The sequence below is a fragment of the Pan paniscus genome, chromosome 15 (genome assembly GCF_029289425.2).
Source record: "Pan paniscus chromosome 15, NHGRI_mPanPan1-v2.0_pri, whole genome shotgun sequence".
NCBI lineage: Eukaryota > Metazoa > Chordata > Mammalia > Primates > Hominidae > Pan > Pan paniscus.
The window spans coordinates 40,724,208-40,741,734 of record NC_073264.2 but is presented as its reverse complement, the minus strand read 5'-3'; the positions used below and the strand labels follow the sequence as shown (position 1 = coordinate 40,741,734).

The window sequence follows — 17,527 nt, the reverse complement described above, 5'->3', positions numbered from 1 at the left end:
TTTTCTCACAATGTTGGTTTGCCCTTTTTAGTGAGGTATGCTGTTGGATATCAAGTTTTTCATTTTTATATAGTCAAAAATGTATCACTTCCTGTCTAATTTATTGCTATTCTAAGATTAGGAAGACTTGACTATCTTAAAGGCACCTCAGGTTCAACATGTGCAAAATAGTGCTCATTGTTTACTTCACCACCATGCCTCCACACCCCCCAAAAAAATTCCCTGATTTTCATTTCTAATATTCCCTATCCCAGTAAGAAAGAAACTGTACCATGTTAACACAACCCAGAAAATTTAGGAGTTATTCTCGCCTACTGTCCCCTCACCCCCTATAGCTAATCCAGCACCTATTCCTGTCCATTTTACCTCTGATATGTAGCTTGAGGCTGTCCATTTTCTCTACATTGACCAACAAAACTCCAGTTCAAGATGCCAGTATCTCTCATCTCTATTACTAAAATACTTTCTTAACTCATCTCCCCACTTTGGTTCTGGCATCCTTCCAGACTGTTCTAATGCCACAGTAACATTTTCTAGACAGAAATTTAATCATTTTATTCCTTTTTTTTTTTTTTTTTTTTTTTTGAGACAGAATCACACTGTCACCTGGGCTGGAGTGCAATGGCGTGATCTCGGCTCACTGCAACCTCCCATCTCCCAGGTTCACGCGATTCTCCTGCCTTAGCCTCCCAAGTAGCTGGGATTACAGGTGCACACCACCACACCTGGCTAATTTTTTGTATTTTTATTAGACATGGGGTTTCACTATGTTGGCCGGACTGGTCTCGAACTCCTGACCTCGTGATCCACCCACCTCAGCCTCCCAAAGTGCTGGGATTACAGGTGTGAGCCACCGCGCCCAGCCTATTCTTTTCTTAAAATGATTGTTGAGCAGCTTACAAAATTTTTTCTTTGACATAGAACCCTGTCTACCTCTACATCATCACTTCATGTTCACTTACTCTCTGTACTCCAGTCACTTTGGATTCTTTTCAGCTCGCTTTGATCTCTTCAAGTGCTGCAAATGCTTTTCCTTTTCCCTATAATGCTGTCTCCCTACCTTACTTATCCTGGTTAACTTCCACTTATTCTTAAGATCCATTTAAAGCCGGGCGCGGTGGCTCACGCCTGTAATCCCAGCACTTTGGGAGGCCGAGGCGGGTGGATCACGAGGTCAGGAGATCGACACCATCCTGGCTAACACGGTGAAACCCCATCTCTACTAAAAATACAAAAAATTAGCTGGGCATGGTGGCGGGCGCCTGTAGTCCCAGCTACTCGGGAGGCTGAGGCAGGAGAATGGCATGAACCCGGGAGGCGGAGCTTGCAGTGAGCCGAGATCGTGCCACTGCACTCCAGCCTGGGCGACAGAGCGAGACTCCATCTCAAACAAACAAAAAAAAAGATCCATTTAAATCAATTTAGGGACGCCTGCTCTGCCTTACAGTGTCAAATATGCCCATGATATGTAGCACCATGTACTTGTCCTTCACAGCACTGAATCACTATTGTGTCTCTAGTATATAGCACAGTTCCTGGTACTTCGTAGGCCCTCAGGGAATTGTTGGTTAAATGAATAAACGAATTAATGATTATTCCTCAAGCTAAATTTTAGAATCATTGGGCTTTTCCGTGAAATTAAGGTGATTTACTTGAGAAAATGTGACATACCATCAAGAAATGGTGTTTTTCAGGCCAGACATGGTGGCTCATACTTGTAATCTCAGCACTTTGAGAGTCCAACAAATACAAAATATTTAAAATTATCCACATATGGTGGCACATGCCTGTGGTCCCAGCTACTCAGGAGGCTGAGCTGGAAGGATCACTTAAGCCCAGGAGGTTGGGGCTGCAGTGAGCTGTGATCATACCACTGCGCTCCAACCTGAACAACAGAGCAAGACACTGTCTCCAAAAAAAAAAAAAGAAATGGTATTTTTCATTTATCTAAATCTTGTATCACTGTTGTAGATGATACATTTTTTAATTGAAATTATCCCTAAGTTTTATGTTATAAATGAAATATCTAGTTCGTTATTATTGGACTTAGGAGTTTTCTCTTCATCCAGTTTTCTCCTATTTTATTTACAATTTTACTATCAGAAAACTATATGTTTTGTAGCTAAAATTATCTAAAACGAAAAGATTTTAACATAGTTTTCTAGTTTTCTTAGGTAGAGTCTGTCTCCCAGGCTGGAGTGCAGTGGCATGATCTTGGCTCACTGCAACCTCCGCCTCCCGGTTCAGCTGGGATTCCAGGCATGTGCCACCACGCCCAGCCAATTTTTGTATTTTCATTAGAGACAAGGTCTTGCCATGTTGGCCAGGCTGGTCTCGAACTCCTGACCTCAAGCGATCCCCCCGCCTTGGTCTCCCAAAGTGCCAGGACCACAGGTGTGAGCCACCGCACCTGGCCTTACATAGTTTTCTACTTCTGTTGTTCATAAGCTGTATGGTTTGATCATAAAACTGGAGAAGGTTCTCTTTAGATTTCAGTTAAGGAATATTTCTTAACTGAGTAGATACCTTCAGGGCAGTGACTTACCCTGGAGCATTTAACATGTTGACTAAATTAACTGGTTTGAGACATGTTTATATTGTAATTATCATCTCTATAAAATTTAGAGCTTATATAGTTTGTCATATATCATTGTGTCATTTATCCTTAAACCCTATAAGGTAGGTATTGTTATTACTGATGAAGAATTGAGTCTCAGGCACATTAAGAGACTTTTCCATGGTCATTATAAATTTAGTTCCTGAACCAATCTTTATACTCTAGTCCTTGTTCTTTAAAGCTTATGCCACTTCTCCTGTATCATGTTGCTTTGTATGTATAAAGAAATCTGAACCCCGTCTCTACTAAAAATACAAAAAAATTAGCCGGGCATGGTGGCGGGCGCCTGTAGTCCCAGCTAGTCGGGAGGCTGAGGCAGGAGAATGGCGTGAACCCGGGAGGCGGAGCCTGCAGTGATCCGGGATCGCGCCACTGCCCTCCAGCCTGGGAGACAGAGCAAGACTCCGTCTCAAAAAAAAAAAAAAAAAAAAAAAAATCTGAATATATGTATAAAGCAATCTGAAAGTACTTAACTGGATTCTAATTGAGTTATAAAATAGAAACCTTCCTAGAATATCCCCTTTGCATATTCTTATTTTTTATATTTATATTTTTTAAGTATAAATTATTTAGCAAATCATTTTAAATGATTGTTCTTGTAGGAACCTTCAGAAGTTTAGTCTTTTTGGAGACATAAGTGTTCTACAACAGCAAGGAAGTTTGTCAAATACATACCTCAGCAAGGTGGACCCTGATGGCAAAAAAATTAAACAGTAAGTTATATGGTTAATGGAAAGGAGGTTGTACTATTAATAATATGTTTTTCCTAAGAAATTATGAGATACAAACAGAAGAGTAATGATTTTTTTCCTAAAAGGAACATAGGTCCTGGAAATGTTTTAATGGTGAAATACAGTGAACAGCATCTGCCATTCCATCTCATAAATCTTTAAGACAAATCAAGTAACTTAGTGGATAATTATTGCTATTTAAAATTATTTCTCTACTTGCCTTTGCTATAACATAAATTGTATGTCATCATACTTTTCTACTAAACGGATATAAGTGGTGCTTTTCTTGGATGAGGAACATATTTCTATGTGTTTAATAGATCTGTATGTTTAATATACCTTATTCATTATATTTTAATGTGAATTTTAATGGTATTTACTGTGGGTTGAATCGAAATTACCTAATGAGGAAAAATAGATCTCAAAATTGCATGCTTTTCATTGCCTGTTTTCAAAAGTCAGTGTTAAAAGATTAGAACTAAATGTTAATGGGATCACTGTGGCATGTGTTTTCCTTATAGAATTCAGCAACTGTTTGAAGAAATCCTGAGTAATAGTAGGCAACTGAAATGGCTGTCCTGTGGGTTTATGCTGGAAATAGTAACCCCAACATCACTGTCATCTCTCTCTAATGCTGTTGCCAACACCATGGAGCACCTCAGTTTACTGGACAATAATATTCCTGGTAACAGCACTCTTATTACTGCAGTTGAACTGGAGCGATTTGTGAATCTGCACTCACTTGCCTTGGATTTTTGTGACTTTACAGCTGAGATGGCAAGAGTCTTAACTGATAGCAACCATGTGCCTTTGCAACGACTGTCTCTTCTGGTTCACAATGTTTCTGTAATGCACAAGTCTCTGGACAACATGCCAAATGATGAGCATTGGAAAGCCCTGTCACGAAAGAGCACCAGCCTTCGGGTCTATATAATGGCTTTTGATATCAAGAGTGAAGATATGTTAAAGATTCTGAAACCCAGTATACCACTAGAGAGGATTCATTTTGATAGCTATATCACTTGTGTTTCAGGGGCTATTGTTGATCTTATATCCAGGCAATATGACAAATTCCTCACTCATTTTATTTTAATGAATGATGTGATTGACACATCTGGTTTTCCAGATCTTAGTGACAACCGAAATGAAGATCCGTTGGTTTTATTAGCATGGAGGTGCACAAAGCTCTCTCTTCTGGCAATTCATGGTAGGTGATCTTGTTCATTGTAATCTGATACTGGAATTAGACCGAAAACATTTTCTGCCCAATAAAGAGATAGCACTGACCTTTATAGTATCAAGAAATCTTGTATCAAGTTAATATACAGATTCTTATGCTTTTTAAAGTTTGCAAGATATATCACTTACAAAAGGAAAATCATATTCAAACCCAAGTGTTCTGCTCCAGCTTCCCTGTTACTTTTTTGTCCATCATGTGAATGGCGGTATTTCATAAAAAATCAGTGAAATTAATTTAGCTAAGAAAGCACACATACCTGTGGTAGATATATTTCCTCTAATCACACGACCCCTTAAAACATAGTGTGGGGGAAGAGAATGTATGATTTCTTTCATGCTCACTACCTCATCTTTTAGATTCTTGGTATCAAAGTATTAATGTATATAATTTTTTTAACGATGGTTCCATTGATATGCTGCTTTCATTTTAATGTGACCTGTTCTCATTTGGATCTAGAGTTGGTATTCTGACAAATAAATTTACTTCCTTTTCGGATACTTGTAAGATAATTACAAAGTAGTCTATAAGAATGTCTTAAACTCTCTTATTAGCTATCCTACTAGCACTGTTTCATTTTTTTTTTTTTAGTGTGCATTTGTATTTGGGAATGTATGCCTTGCTTTTCAAGTCTTGCTTTATGCCAGTCATCAGAGGTAGTAGAAAAGACTAGATCAATACTGAAAGTGCTAAACACAATGGGGTAAAGACATATCAGGTTATTTAAAAGTTAATTTAAGCCAGTCTTTTTAAAGCCTTTTTCTTCTTTATGCTAAAGCTCCCCGTATTCATTCCTCTTTATTCCTTCCCAGAAGTAGTTATTATTCTGAAGTTGGTGCATATCATTCACATGATTGTTTTATAATTTACGTATTTGCTACTGACAATTAACAGTTTACCTTTAAAGTGTCACTTCATAACTTTGCAAAGCATTATAGGAGATGATTTTTCACAAATGAAAAATACATTTACCATGTGTGGTTAACAGATACATGCATATATGAACTAAAAATTTCATGCTTATGGTACATCTTTACCCAAAGCTATAAAATTTATTTGTATATACTTTAAATGTCTATTTTACTGAATGAAGTAGTGTCATAAAGGATTAGATCACCTGCCAATTCACCACCTATAGCGGTAACTCTTGAACACAACTTCTAGCCTTTTTTTTTCTGGGCTATACAACAATGTTTCCTTTTCCAATTTCAATATATTTCTAAAGGAAAAAGACCAAAACGGTAAGTGAGATACAAATTTGAAGCTTCTCTAGAAGCTTTGAATGAGGAAAAGACAGACTTACCAAAGAGAAAGGAAATGCAAGGAAATTACAGTGTTGTCTTTTGTTTATTTTTCAGGTTACACGGTGTGGGCACACAACCTCATTGCCATTGCTCGTCTTCGGGGCTCTGATCTGAAAGTGCTTGAAGTCACCGAGGAAAGCATTGATTTTGACCAAGGTGAACTGGCCGACCAGGATGTAGATCCAGTGCATAACCTTATTGAGCAGGTATCCCTGGGCCTGGGTCAACCTTGGCATGCAGTCATGGACATCGAATCACTCAGTGTCTTCACTGAACCAAATCGTCATTTTTACAGAGAGATGCAAAGCTTCAGTGAAGACATTTAGCTTTTTTTAAATGTAGAATTCCTGTGGTTACATATGCAAGTAGGGTCCTATTATGTTTTTTTTTTCAGTAGTGTGAATTAATCCTTTTGTGCTGTGTTTAATCAGTATTAGCTTTATAGAATTATATATGTATATTCTACTTCTTGATCAAAGAACGTAGTCGGGTATTGGTTTAGAAGTTCAAAGTGACAATGTATAGGGCTTTCACGGTTAATGGACTTGCTACCAAACCTTAAGGATATACAGCCGAAGATTGTCTGAGGTTGCTGGCTAACTTTATTTTTCACTGAGTTACTCTGCCTTTTTGACGTTTTTATTCTTTGTGTGTCAGAGTTCAGAGCTCAGGAGCCAAAATATTTTTATACATATATAGATATATATCCATAGCCTGGTAGATTTATATGCAATGCACTGCATCCATGCATTCTGATAGCATTTCATTAATTTTGATTTCAAATGGAAGATAAATAATATCCCAAATGAATTATCTGTAACAGAAAAGCCAAGACTTTAACTTTCATTACATATCTAATAGTTGATATCACCAGTTACCATTTTGAATTTTGTATAGTACTAGGTTAGAACATTGCTTAATCCTTTTAAAAAAAATGCATTTACATAAACACGAATACTGAAATTGTTGGATTTTTTAACTATATCTGACATAATTTTATTCATCAATTACATTACACATTCATTTAGCCCAGATTTCAAATAGTGGGGGAAGAAAGAAACTGTATTTCAGAGTAAAATCTCCTGAAGGAAATAAAAATACAGAGTTGTAAATACACATGCTTGCAAAAACATTAGTCGTGAAATCCCTAGCAACAAGTCACTGGATTTTTCTCTGTCAGCACGCGTGTCAGCTGCCAAAGAATAGACTTAATGAAGAAGTGCCCACATGCTGGCAGGGGCCGGCCCACTCTGGCCAGCCAGATACTGCTAGATTGTAATATTTAAGGTCGAATTTCGACCTGTGGTACACAGCTGTGCTGTGGCTCAGTCAGCAACCTCAGAACTCTGAAAAAACAAAACAAAAAAAAAAAAAAAGAAAAAAAAACATGCACCTGTTTCACTGTGAATAGTGAATGTAAAGGAAAGAAAGGAAAAACTGAAAGCTTGTTCTATCACAGGTATGAGCTGCTATGATACATGAAGAACATTCCATGAAGTATGTTTTAAAACCTTGTTATATCTGAGAGGCTTTAAAAGCCTATTAACTGTTTCAGGGCAACCGCGGTACAGACGTGGTCTCTGTGAGACTTCCACCTGACCCCAGTTTTAAGTGGTACGAATGTTGTGCATTTAATGTTAAAGGACAGTCTGCAATAATAAAGTAAGTAGCCAACCTGGGTGCCCAGCAGTGCTGAGACCTGGCTGCTCTATTGTAAGCTTTGGAAACACAATTTATGCAACAGATGTCCAGATATGATTCTATTTATGGAAAAAAGTTTATATGTGTTTTACAAATGGTTTTACCATCTTATATTAAAATGACCTTTTGACAGGTGTGCACTGTTTTGTCTCCAGTGAGCACATACCATGCGGATTTTATATGTACATCAGTAGTGTGAATCCACTGGCACAGTGTGTGTAAATGCCAGATGTGGTGAGATTTTATCTTATAAATGTGATCAGATAAAATAACTCCTGACAGAAACTGTAAGGAAACCAGCTGAATGTTTGACCTGATGACTGATGTTGTATGGTTTATGTTAAATGTATATTCTTTTAATCAATGAATAAAGCATTAAAAATGATCATTGTAATATATTTTATTGTATATGAAGCATGACTACTTTTAGTGTTAAATAAACTGCAATAATCCTTATATTGTGTATAATAATGTGTTAGTATTCTGGTTGTATTCTGGTGCAGCAAAGCTTAAATTTGAGAATACATTATAAAAAGTCTTAGCTGAATAGTTTGGAAGATTTTTTTACAGAAATTCACTTTGACAAAATACAAGCTTAAAAGCAAACACTGGATTTCTTAGCACAAAATCTCAGTATATTATGCACCTAGAATACATTATCAATATGGTAAAACTTTTAATTTATAGACTAGAGGGGCTGCTTTTTTTAAAGATTCCTATACCAAATGCAAAAATACTTAGATATGCCAATATTAAATTCTTCATAAACCCCTATATTCCTTTATTTTGGTATTCTGATCTCTGTTCTTGGTTGTTGAGACTCACAGCTCTTATTTATAGGAAACAAAAGGACTTCTTTTCTTCCTTCCATCTTCCCTTCCTTATCATTCCAGACATTGACTCTTCCAGGCACTGCTTTATCTTGGAATAATCTGGTGTTCACAAATAATTGTCCTTATACTTTTTACTTACCACTTCGTTACTTCCTGGACACATCTGACTCCTTTGAATGAATCAACATGTTTAAGTATATATTTAAGACGTACCCAAAATGTATGAAAAAGGAAAGTCTACTAATATGAATAGCATGCAAGTTAAGGTTATTGTAGTAAAGCTCTAAATTTGGGAGGCTTGACATCTGTTTTCTAGTCTAAGCTCTGGCTCTACTTGAGCACAGAATCCTCTTTCAGCTTTGGTTTCCTCATCTCTAAAATGAAGGATTGGACTTGGCTAGCTAAAACTCCGATTCTTCATTGAAATTTTCCATTGCTGTTAGCTCAGTAGCTCACAGATACACAAGATCATCTTTAAACCAAGGTATTAAATATTTTCAAAACATAGCTTATTAAACTATATGAAATTTACATATCTATCTAAAATTACTTTCCATTTCCCCACCACAAAGATGCAGAAATTGAACACAAAGATGGGGAAACTTGCTTGGGACTTAGAGCATGAATCATATTGGATCCTTATGAAGCCAGTAACATAACACAGTGCTAATGGAGTAACACAGCAGATGTGAATAATACCCAGGGACCATACCACATTGTATCAATGTTTCCCAACCTTTGTCATGTTGTAGCACACATAGAAAATATTGTACAGCATACTGGTATAAACCAGAAAGAATTAGAGAAAAAAATTACTTTTTTTAAATTATATAATTGATGAAAAAATGTAGAAGATTTGAGGAAAAATACTGAATTTGTATGGAACTTTCAAATAAAATCTTGCCAGATGTTTTAATTGATTTGACATTTGATTAAAATGTTTTAATACTGTCACCAATGAGAAACACCCCACAAACAGGTAATAATTTTTAGGTCTTTTTTAAAAATAACCATTCATTAATTTATGCAGTTGAAACTAAGAAATTTAACGCTTCCTTTTCTTTCTTTGGGAAATAATGTTGTGAGTTAAGTTCAAATTCAAATTGATGTTTATTACAATTATTTTAAAATCATGATGCTCTAATTTGTAATCTCCCTTACATAATCCTACTGCTAGGTGAGACACCACTGAAGAGTAAACAGCCACCAACTTTATATACATGTGAAGGCAATTAGAGGCTGCAGGGAGCCCTCCTCCCACCTCCAGCTCCCAACCCTTTCAAATCCAACTAGCCACACCTGGGGGCCTCACACTTGGGCTTCCTTCCCGCTCTTTGGACACCTGGAACATATTTCTTTCACAGCTTTGTAGACACCACCCCCACCCCGCCAACCCTTCTCTGTGATGGACAGTGACTCATCTGGCCAGGAGTAGTGAGTATCTGAGTTTGCTTTCTGTCCAGGGCCTACTTTCAGAATCAGCTCCACTCCCACTGCTCAGAAGAGCCTGAAAGCATCAGAAGGCAACCAACCCAGGCTCCAGCCACCCCAGGACTCATTAGGTGTCCTTGCAGGGTATCACCCCTGGTACAGTATACTAATTAATTTGGTTTGCTGGTTGTGGAAAGAAACGGATGATGTATTATGAGTAAGTTTTCAGGATACTCGAATCATCCTTTCTGAAAGATTTTTTTAAAAGGGCAAGATATACCATGTGTTGGCAAGGAAGAGGAAACACAGGTGGAACTTGAACTGATATATCCATTTTGGAAAGCAAACTTGCAATATCTTGTAAAGTTGAAGTTGCCTGTGCCCTGTAACCCAGATTTTTCACTTTTAGATGTATTCTCTAATCCCATGTTTTCTAACTTGTTTTCCTAGCCCCTAAAAATGTACCCCTTTGCATATTTTTAAGTTAAACATGTAACATTGGTCATAATCTTAGCAGATATAAACATCAGCAGTTTAAAGTAAATTATATACATGACTTCTTAAAATATGTATAATGGAATCTAAATGCTATAGTAATTTAGTACTTACCATCTTTTTTTTTGGACAGAGTCTCACTCTGTCACCCAGGCTGGAGTGCAGTGGTGCGATCTCAGCTCACTGCACCTTCCATCTCCTGGGCCTACCAAGTAGCTGGGACTACAGGCCTATGCCACCAAGCCCAGCTAATTTTTGTATTTTTTTAGTAGAGTTGGGGTTTCATCATGTTGGCCAGGCTGGTCTTGAACTCCTGACCTCATGCGATCCTCCCACCTTGGCCTCCCAAAGTGCTGGCATTACACGCGTGAGCTACTGCACCCAGCCTACTTACCAACTGTTTTTAAAATGCAATTCACTCACTCTTGATCACTAGAAATTTTGTCATTCATTTTCCTCCTTAAGCTTGTATATTGTCAGTTATCAGTTTATTTGCCTTTTAGCTCTGAATGAATCCTTCAATATATACTCTCTCATAATGAAAAACAAAAAACATTCACACCCTCTTCACAAGAGTGCTTACCTATGAGGCAGGCATGAGGACAAGGATCAGTGTGGATGGGCATGAAGGTAATTTTATCTGTAACTGGGCATTCATTATATTATTTTGTTATTTCCTATTTTAAAAAATAATTTGTAATTTACTGATCCAAGTTACAAACAAATGAATGTTCATGGACTGACTTGTTTCATAATGCTGAGTCTAAAGTCAACTGTTTTAGTCCATTTTGTGCTATTACAGAAGATCTGAAACTGGGTAATTTAGAAAGAATATTAATTGATTTCTCACAGTTCTGGAGGCTGGGAGGCCCAAGATCAAGACACCAACAGGTTTGGTGTCAGGTAAGGGCCCTATCTCCACCTCCAAGATGGCACCTTGAATGCAACATCCTCCGAAGCAACAGTGTAATCTCACATGGCAGAAAGAGAGCTAATCTACTTTTGTAAGCACTTTTTATAAGGGCAATAATACATTGATGAGGGTGAAGCCCTCATGACCTAAATAAACTTCTCCCATAAGACCCCACTTTCCAACTCTGTTGTATTGGGGACTAAACTGTGAATTTTGGAGGGGACACATTCAAACCATAGCAGTGACCAAGGCAGGAGGACAGAGTATTGCTTTCTATCCTTTCATGCATTACTGAATCACAGTAACTTGAAAGAGGCTCAAAGATCTACTGAGAGCTTAAGACCTAGTTGTTTGTAGGAAAGTTCTGAATAGATTTTTCAGAATATGTCACTGTGGGGGAAAAGGGGAGATACTGGTCAAAGGGTACAAACTTTCAATTATAAAATTCTGGAGATTTAATATACAGTATGGTGACTACTGTTAATAATGTATATTTGAAATTTGCTAAGAGAGTAGATCTCAGGTGTTCTCACCACACCAAAAATGGTAACTATGTGAAGTGATGGATTTTAATTAGTATTGTAATCATTTCAGTATATACATATATGAAAACACATTGTGTACCTTAAATATATGCAAGTTTTGCCAATCACACCTCAATAAAGCTGCAAAATGGCACTGTAATTGACTACCATATTTCAGTTTAAAGCACTATTGTCATTAGATTAATACTTATTTAATGTGGACATTATATCCAACAACCTCAGCTATTTGAAGTGTAGCCAAGGATCCAGAAATAAGTATAAAAGACTCGTGGAGCTGGATTAGTCCCTGACTAATGGGTAAAGGTGTCACACTCAGAAGAGCCATTTCCAATTCCTTCTAGCTCACTTTGTCTTATTTTCAGCATAATTCTAATAAACCTGTTCATCAGGTTTCTCAGTCTACAGTGGATTAGAAAGGGAAAGGAAGGGGGTGACTGTGAAAGGCATGCAAGCTTACACATGTGAAAGCAAGAACATAATCAGTCTTAGGCCATTTTGGAGTTTGAAACAGACTTCAACACCCCTATAACAAACCTGAACTACAGGGCAATGGTAAGTATTTGTAATGAACTTGAATCAATATAAAAATTACACTGTGTTCAGAATATTGGCATAAATTAATGGAGCATTTAATACATTTTGGAAATATTTCTACTGAAGATGGCTAAAATAATACTATATATTTAAAAGACTAGCCTTTAGCTAAAAAATACACACTTAAGGCCGGGCGTGGTGGCTCAGCCTATAATCCCAGCACTTTGGGAGGCCGAGGCAGGCGGATCACCTGAGGTCAGGAGTTGGAGGCCAGCCTGGCCAACATGGCAAAACCTCATCTCTACTAAAAGTACAAAAATTAGTCGGGCGTGGTGGCGGGCAACTGTAATCCCAGCTACTCAGGAGGATGAGGCAGGAGAAGCTTGAACCCAGCAGGGGGAGGTTGCAGTGAGCCGAGATCACACCACTGCAAAAAAAAAAAAAAAAAATCACTTAAGTAAATTCTCTGAGAAACAATGTTGATAAATAGACTAAGAAATACCATAACTTATATGTATTAAATATTTACTGTGTGCAAAGCACTGTTTTGAGCATTTCACAAACAAGTATTTTGTCATTTAATTCTCACAGCAACCCTGGAGTAGATATCATTTCATTTCACATATAAGGAAATAGGCATAGAAAAATTAACAATTGTGTCTAAGGTCATAAAACCAGTAAGAGTTTGGGTAGAATTTAAACCCAGAAGATAGAACTCCTACATTACATGACTTTTATCCTGCTGATCCTAAAGACTACGATTACCTTACTATTAGGTAGATAATTCTATTTTTCCACTTAGTTTGTAAAATTTACAGATATTAAAGCTCCATCCATATTCTCCATGTACCAGTATTCTTGCTGTATTTCTTGAAGTGCATTAACTGCCCTTGGTATATTTATCAGTATCACCAAATCTATGAATCACAAAGCAACAGAATAATCATCATGTAGGTGTATGAATTTATGCCTAACACATCTAACATACAAAGTGTGTGTGTGTACTATATAACCTAATCTATGCGTATATTTTTATTCTAATTTTTAATAATACATAATTGGCCAGGTGCAATGGCTCATGCCTGTAATCTCAGCACTTTGGGAGGCTGAGGCGGGCGGATCACAAGGTCAAGAGATCGAGACCATCCTGGTCAACATGGTGAAACCCCCATCTCTACTAAAAATAGAAAAATTAGCTGGGCATGGTGGCACAAGCCTGTAGCCTCAGCTACTCTGGAGGCTGAGGCAGGAGAATCGGTTGAACCCGGGAGGCAGAAGTTGCAGTGAGCCAAGATCGTGGCACTGCCACCAGCCTGGCGACAGAGCGAGACTCCGTCTCAAAAAAAAAAAAAAAGAATACATAGTTGGTATGTGATGAGCCAATTGTTAGACAAGATAGCTCTAAAATTAGAATAGGCACTGCACTATAGTTGTAATTATTTCTGAAAGCTTAAGAACTACTCAACTGAGATGACATTATTAAAGATTTTCAAGTGGTTTTAGTTTTAGTTTTTTTTTTTTTTTTTTTTTTTTGAGACAGTCTCACTCTGTCGCCAGGCTAGACTACAGTGGCACGATCTCAGCTCACTGCAACCTCCGCCTCCCGGGTTCAAGTGATTCTCGTTCCTCAGCCTCCAGAGTAGCTGGGATTACAGGCACGCGCCACCACACCCAGCTAATTTTTGTATTTTTAGTACAGACGGGCTTTCAATATGTTGGCCAGGATGGTATCGATCTCCTAACCTCTTGATCCGCCCACCTTGGCCTCCCAAAATGCTGAGGTTACAGGCGTGAACCACCACACCTGGCCTGAAGTGGTCTTACACATAATTGTGGTCAATATATAATTGTGGTCCTTTATAAATATTATCTTGGCTATATTTGTGGACCCAACAAATAGAAGACATTTTTTAAAAGCTAATTAATTTTATAATTTGTTAATACCTGAGCTGACTGAATTGATCATGTTTTCCACTAAATTAATAAAATCAACAGACTATTTTCGCATCGTATCATCCACAGGTTATAAAGTTGACAGATCAAACTTTTTCAGAACTACATAGTTACCTGATTTCTTTCTCCAAAATAAATTCTCTTTTGACATAGTAGATTCTTTGATAATATATAACAGTTATACTATAATCTTACTAAAACATGTAAGTTAGACTTCAAGATTTTTTTGCATGGATTTAAAGACAAAAGTAAAACAGACACTCTGAGGATACTATTTGGACCTTACTTAGATACTGATTCAAACAAACAAACAAACAAAAATTTTTAAAGACAATTGCAAAAATACGAATGGATCTTTATGGTATTAAGTTACTAGATGTTAGGTGATATTTGATGATGGTAGGAAATTATTGGGATTTTAAAGGGTGGACACTGGTATTGTAGTTATGTTTGTTGTTTGCTTAAGGGTCCTTATCTTATAGAAATATACTCTGGATTCCAGCCCAGGCACATTACTAGTTCTGTCTGTGGCAGGAATTTTAACAGCTGTCCTGCCTAATCACTGGATATAAAGCCACCACAAATAGGTATGAAAACTTTTTAAAAGCTAATGCATAATGCATTGTACAAATTCAACATGTGACTAAATATCATGTACTCTGTTAGAATATATGTGAAATTAAAGCATCAAAACTAGCTTTGGAGTTGAAACATACAGGAAGAAATCATTTTAATTTCCAAGCTCTGCTGCACCTGAATATTTTGAAACACACAGGTCACATTTAGCCTCATGGGATAAATGTTAACATTGTCACTAGAATTTTTCAACATTGTCACTAGAATTTTTCTGGCTTACTAGAGCATTCCAGACAGAATTTTAAATATTTTCAAATATTAAAATATTTTAAATCTTCTGAAATGCTGTTTTAAATAGTTGGAACTGAAGGTAATCTAGGAAGGGTGTTCTAGCACAAGAAAAATCCATTCCCAGTAAATCCTCACCTTTGAAGGAAGATAAATAGCATTTCATGCAAGGTTTCCTAAGTCACACTCAAATCCAGAAAAGTAACCTGAGAGGATTCTCTTTGTAAGTAGCCAAATTATGCTGCCTGTTTGTAAGACATACCTATAGCACAGCCTACTGAGAAACAGATTAATGCAAAGGTCTCCTAAAACTAAGCAGCAGCATATCAGTCAAGTAAGCTAAGTGACAGGAAAAAAAGTAAAACATAGTCCGAGACAGACTGACACTCATTCCCTTTGATAAAATTTCTCTTACTAGAATAATGCCAGAAACATTAATCAAATCTAAGCAGGAAGGTTCTCACTCACTCTGAGGTTAATCCCCTTAATTAAAAATATATTTCCCTATTTTGTCATAAAACTTTAAGACCCATGGAGGAGGAAACCATGCCAGAGGATGTTTGGCTTGGAAGAAGCACTGCAAGGCTTAAATTTATCAGAAAGGGATGGCATGGTTTTCAGGCATTTCGGGGACACTTTTTTTTTTTTTACCTTCCCAGATGTATCACAAAGGTTTCTAAATTGAAAGTGTTAAGCAACTTCCATACGTACTTGATGTAAACTGTGAGAATTTTCACAACTCTACATTCACTCCCCACATAATTTCATCCACTGGCATGGTTACCTGTAAGCTGATGACTCCCAGATTAGTTTCCCCAGCCCTAAAGTGCCCTCTTCCATAAGCTCCAGACTCACAGTTTACTTCCTTCTTAGTATCTCCACTTGGATGACTAAATGGGCCTCTCCGACTTAATCTCTATTCTGTATTCTTCAAAAGAATTCTCTATTCTTGATTTTCACCCCCTCCAGAACTTTTCTCCCCAGTTTTTCCCATTTCCATAAATGGCATTATTGTTCATCCAATTGCTCAAATCAAAAACCAAGAGTCACTCTTGATTCCTTTTTTCTCTCACTCTCTACATCTAATCCACCAGCAACTCCTTGGCTATAACTTTAAAATATATCCTAAGGTCATCCACTTCTCTTCCTTCTCCATCTCTCCTTGCCACCACTGTCTCTCAGCTGTACTATTTCAATAGTCTTTCAGTTTATTTCTTTACTTTCCATCTTTCTCCCCTTCAGTCCATTCTCCACACACAAATAAAAGTGCTTTTCATTTTATATGTTGTTAGGTCATACAAAAATATTCCACTGGCATCTTGTTGTTCTTAGAATAAAATACTAACTTCCTAACATGGCCTTCAAGATAAGCATAACCTATCTCTCACACAGATACTGGGGGAAAAAAAAAAAAAAGATAGGCATGACCTGCCCTGTCTACTTCTTGACCTGATCTCTCAGGCTCTCCTGTGCTCACTCCACTCCATATCACACTGGCCATGTTTCTTTTCCTGAAAATGAAAGCCCATTTCTTTCTGCACAGATGTACAGGCCAGCAGCAGCAACCTGCTCGGGTCCCCTTCCACACTGTGGAAGCTTTGTTCGTTCGCTCTTCACAATAAATCTTGCTGCTGCTCACTCTTTGGGCCCGTGCCACCTTTATGAGCTGTAACACTCACCAGGAAGGTCTGCAGCTTCACTCTTGAAGTAAGTGAGACCACGAACCCACTGGGAGGGACGAACAACTCCAGATGGAAGGAATGAACAACTCCAGACCCGCCGCCTTTAAGAGCTGTAACACTCACTGCGAAGGTCTGCAGCTTCACTCCTGAAGCCAGCGAGACCAGGAAGCCACCAGAAGGAAGAAGCTTTGGACACGTCCGAACATCAGAAGGAACAAACTCCGGACACATCATCTTTAAGAACTGTAACACTCACCACGAGGGTCCGCGGCTTCATTCCTGAAGTCAACAAGACCAAGAACCCACCAATTCCGGACACACTAGCACATACAAGACTCTCAAACATATTTCTCAAATGAATGGCATATTAACATTTGGGTTAGCATTAATATCACAATATCACTACATCTCTGGAAAACATTTGTCAGAGGGAAATCAGGTAAGGACATAAAATTTAGACTTAAAGGGATATAAAGACATGAAAAAACAGGTTTAAACTATAAAGTTTGAAATTACAGTAACAATGCAGCAAAATAAAACAAACTGCCTCTTTGAAAAGAAAAACATGAAGGAAAAAATGTAAGATTGTTTGGATAGCTGTCAATAAATACTCTACATGGGTATGCCTTACTTTATCAACAGCTTTGTATATTGACCAAAGTTAAATTCTAATTTCTGATGAAAACA

The 17,527-nt window shown here is 37.5% G+C and overlaps 1 protein-coding gene across 1 annotated transcript in view; it reads left to right on the top strand.

Annotated features, from left to right (window-relative positions):
• The window catches only part of FBXO33 (F-box protein 33), a 34,791-nt gene extending 26,745 nt beyond the window's left edge, over nt 1–8,046 (top strand). Inside the window, exons 2-4 of the mRNA XM_014347579.5 lie at nt 3,220–3,330; nt 3,870–4,555; nt 5,944–8,046. Coding sequence (XP_014203065.2) covers nt 3,220–3,330; nt 3,870–4,555; nt 5,944–6,215 — 1,069 coding nt within the window. The 3' untranslated portion in view covers nt 6,216–8,046. The remainder of the gene's footprint in view (nt 1–3,219; nt 3,331–3,869; nt 4,556–5,943) is intronic.
• Nucleotides 8,047–17,527: the final 9,481 nt, after the last annotated feature.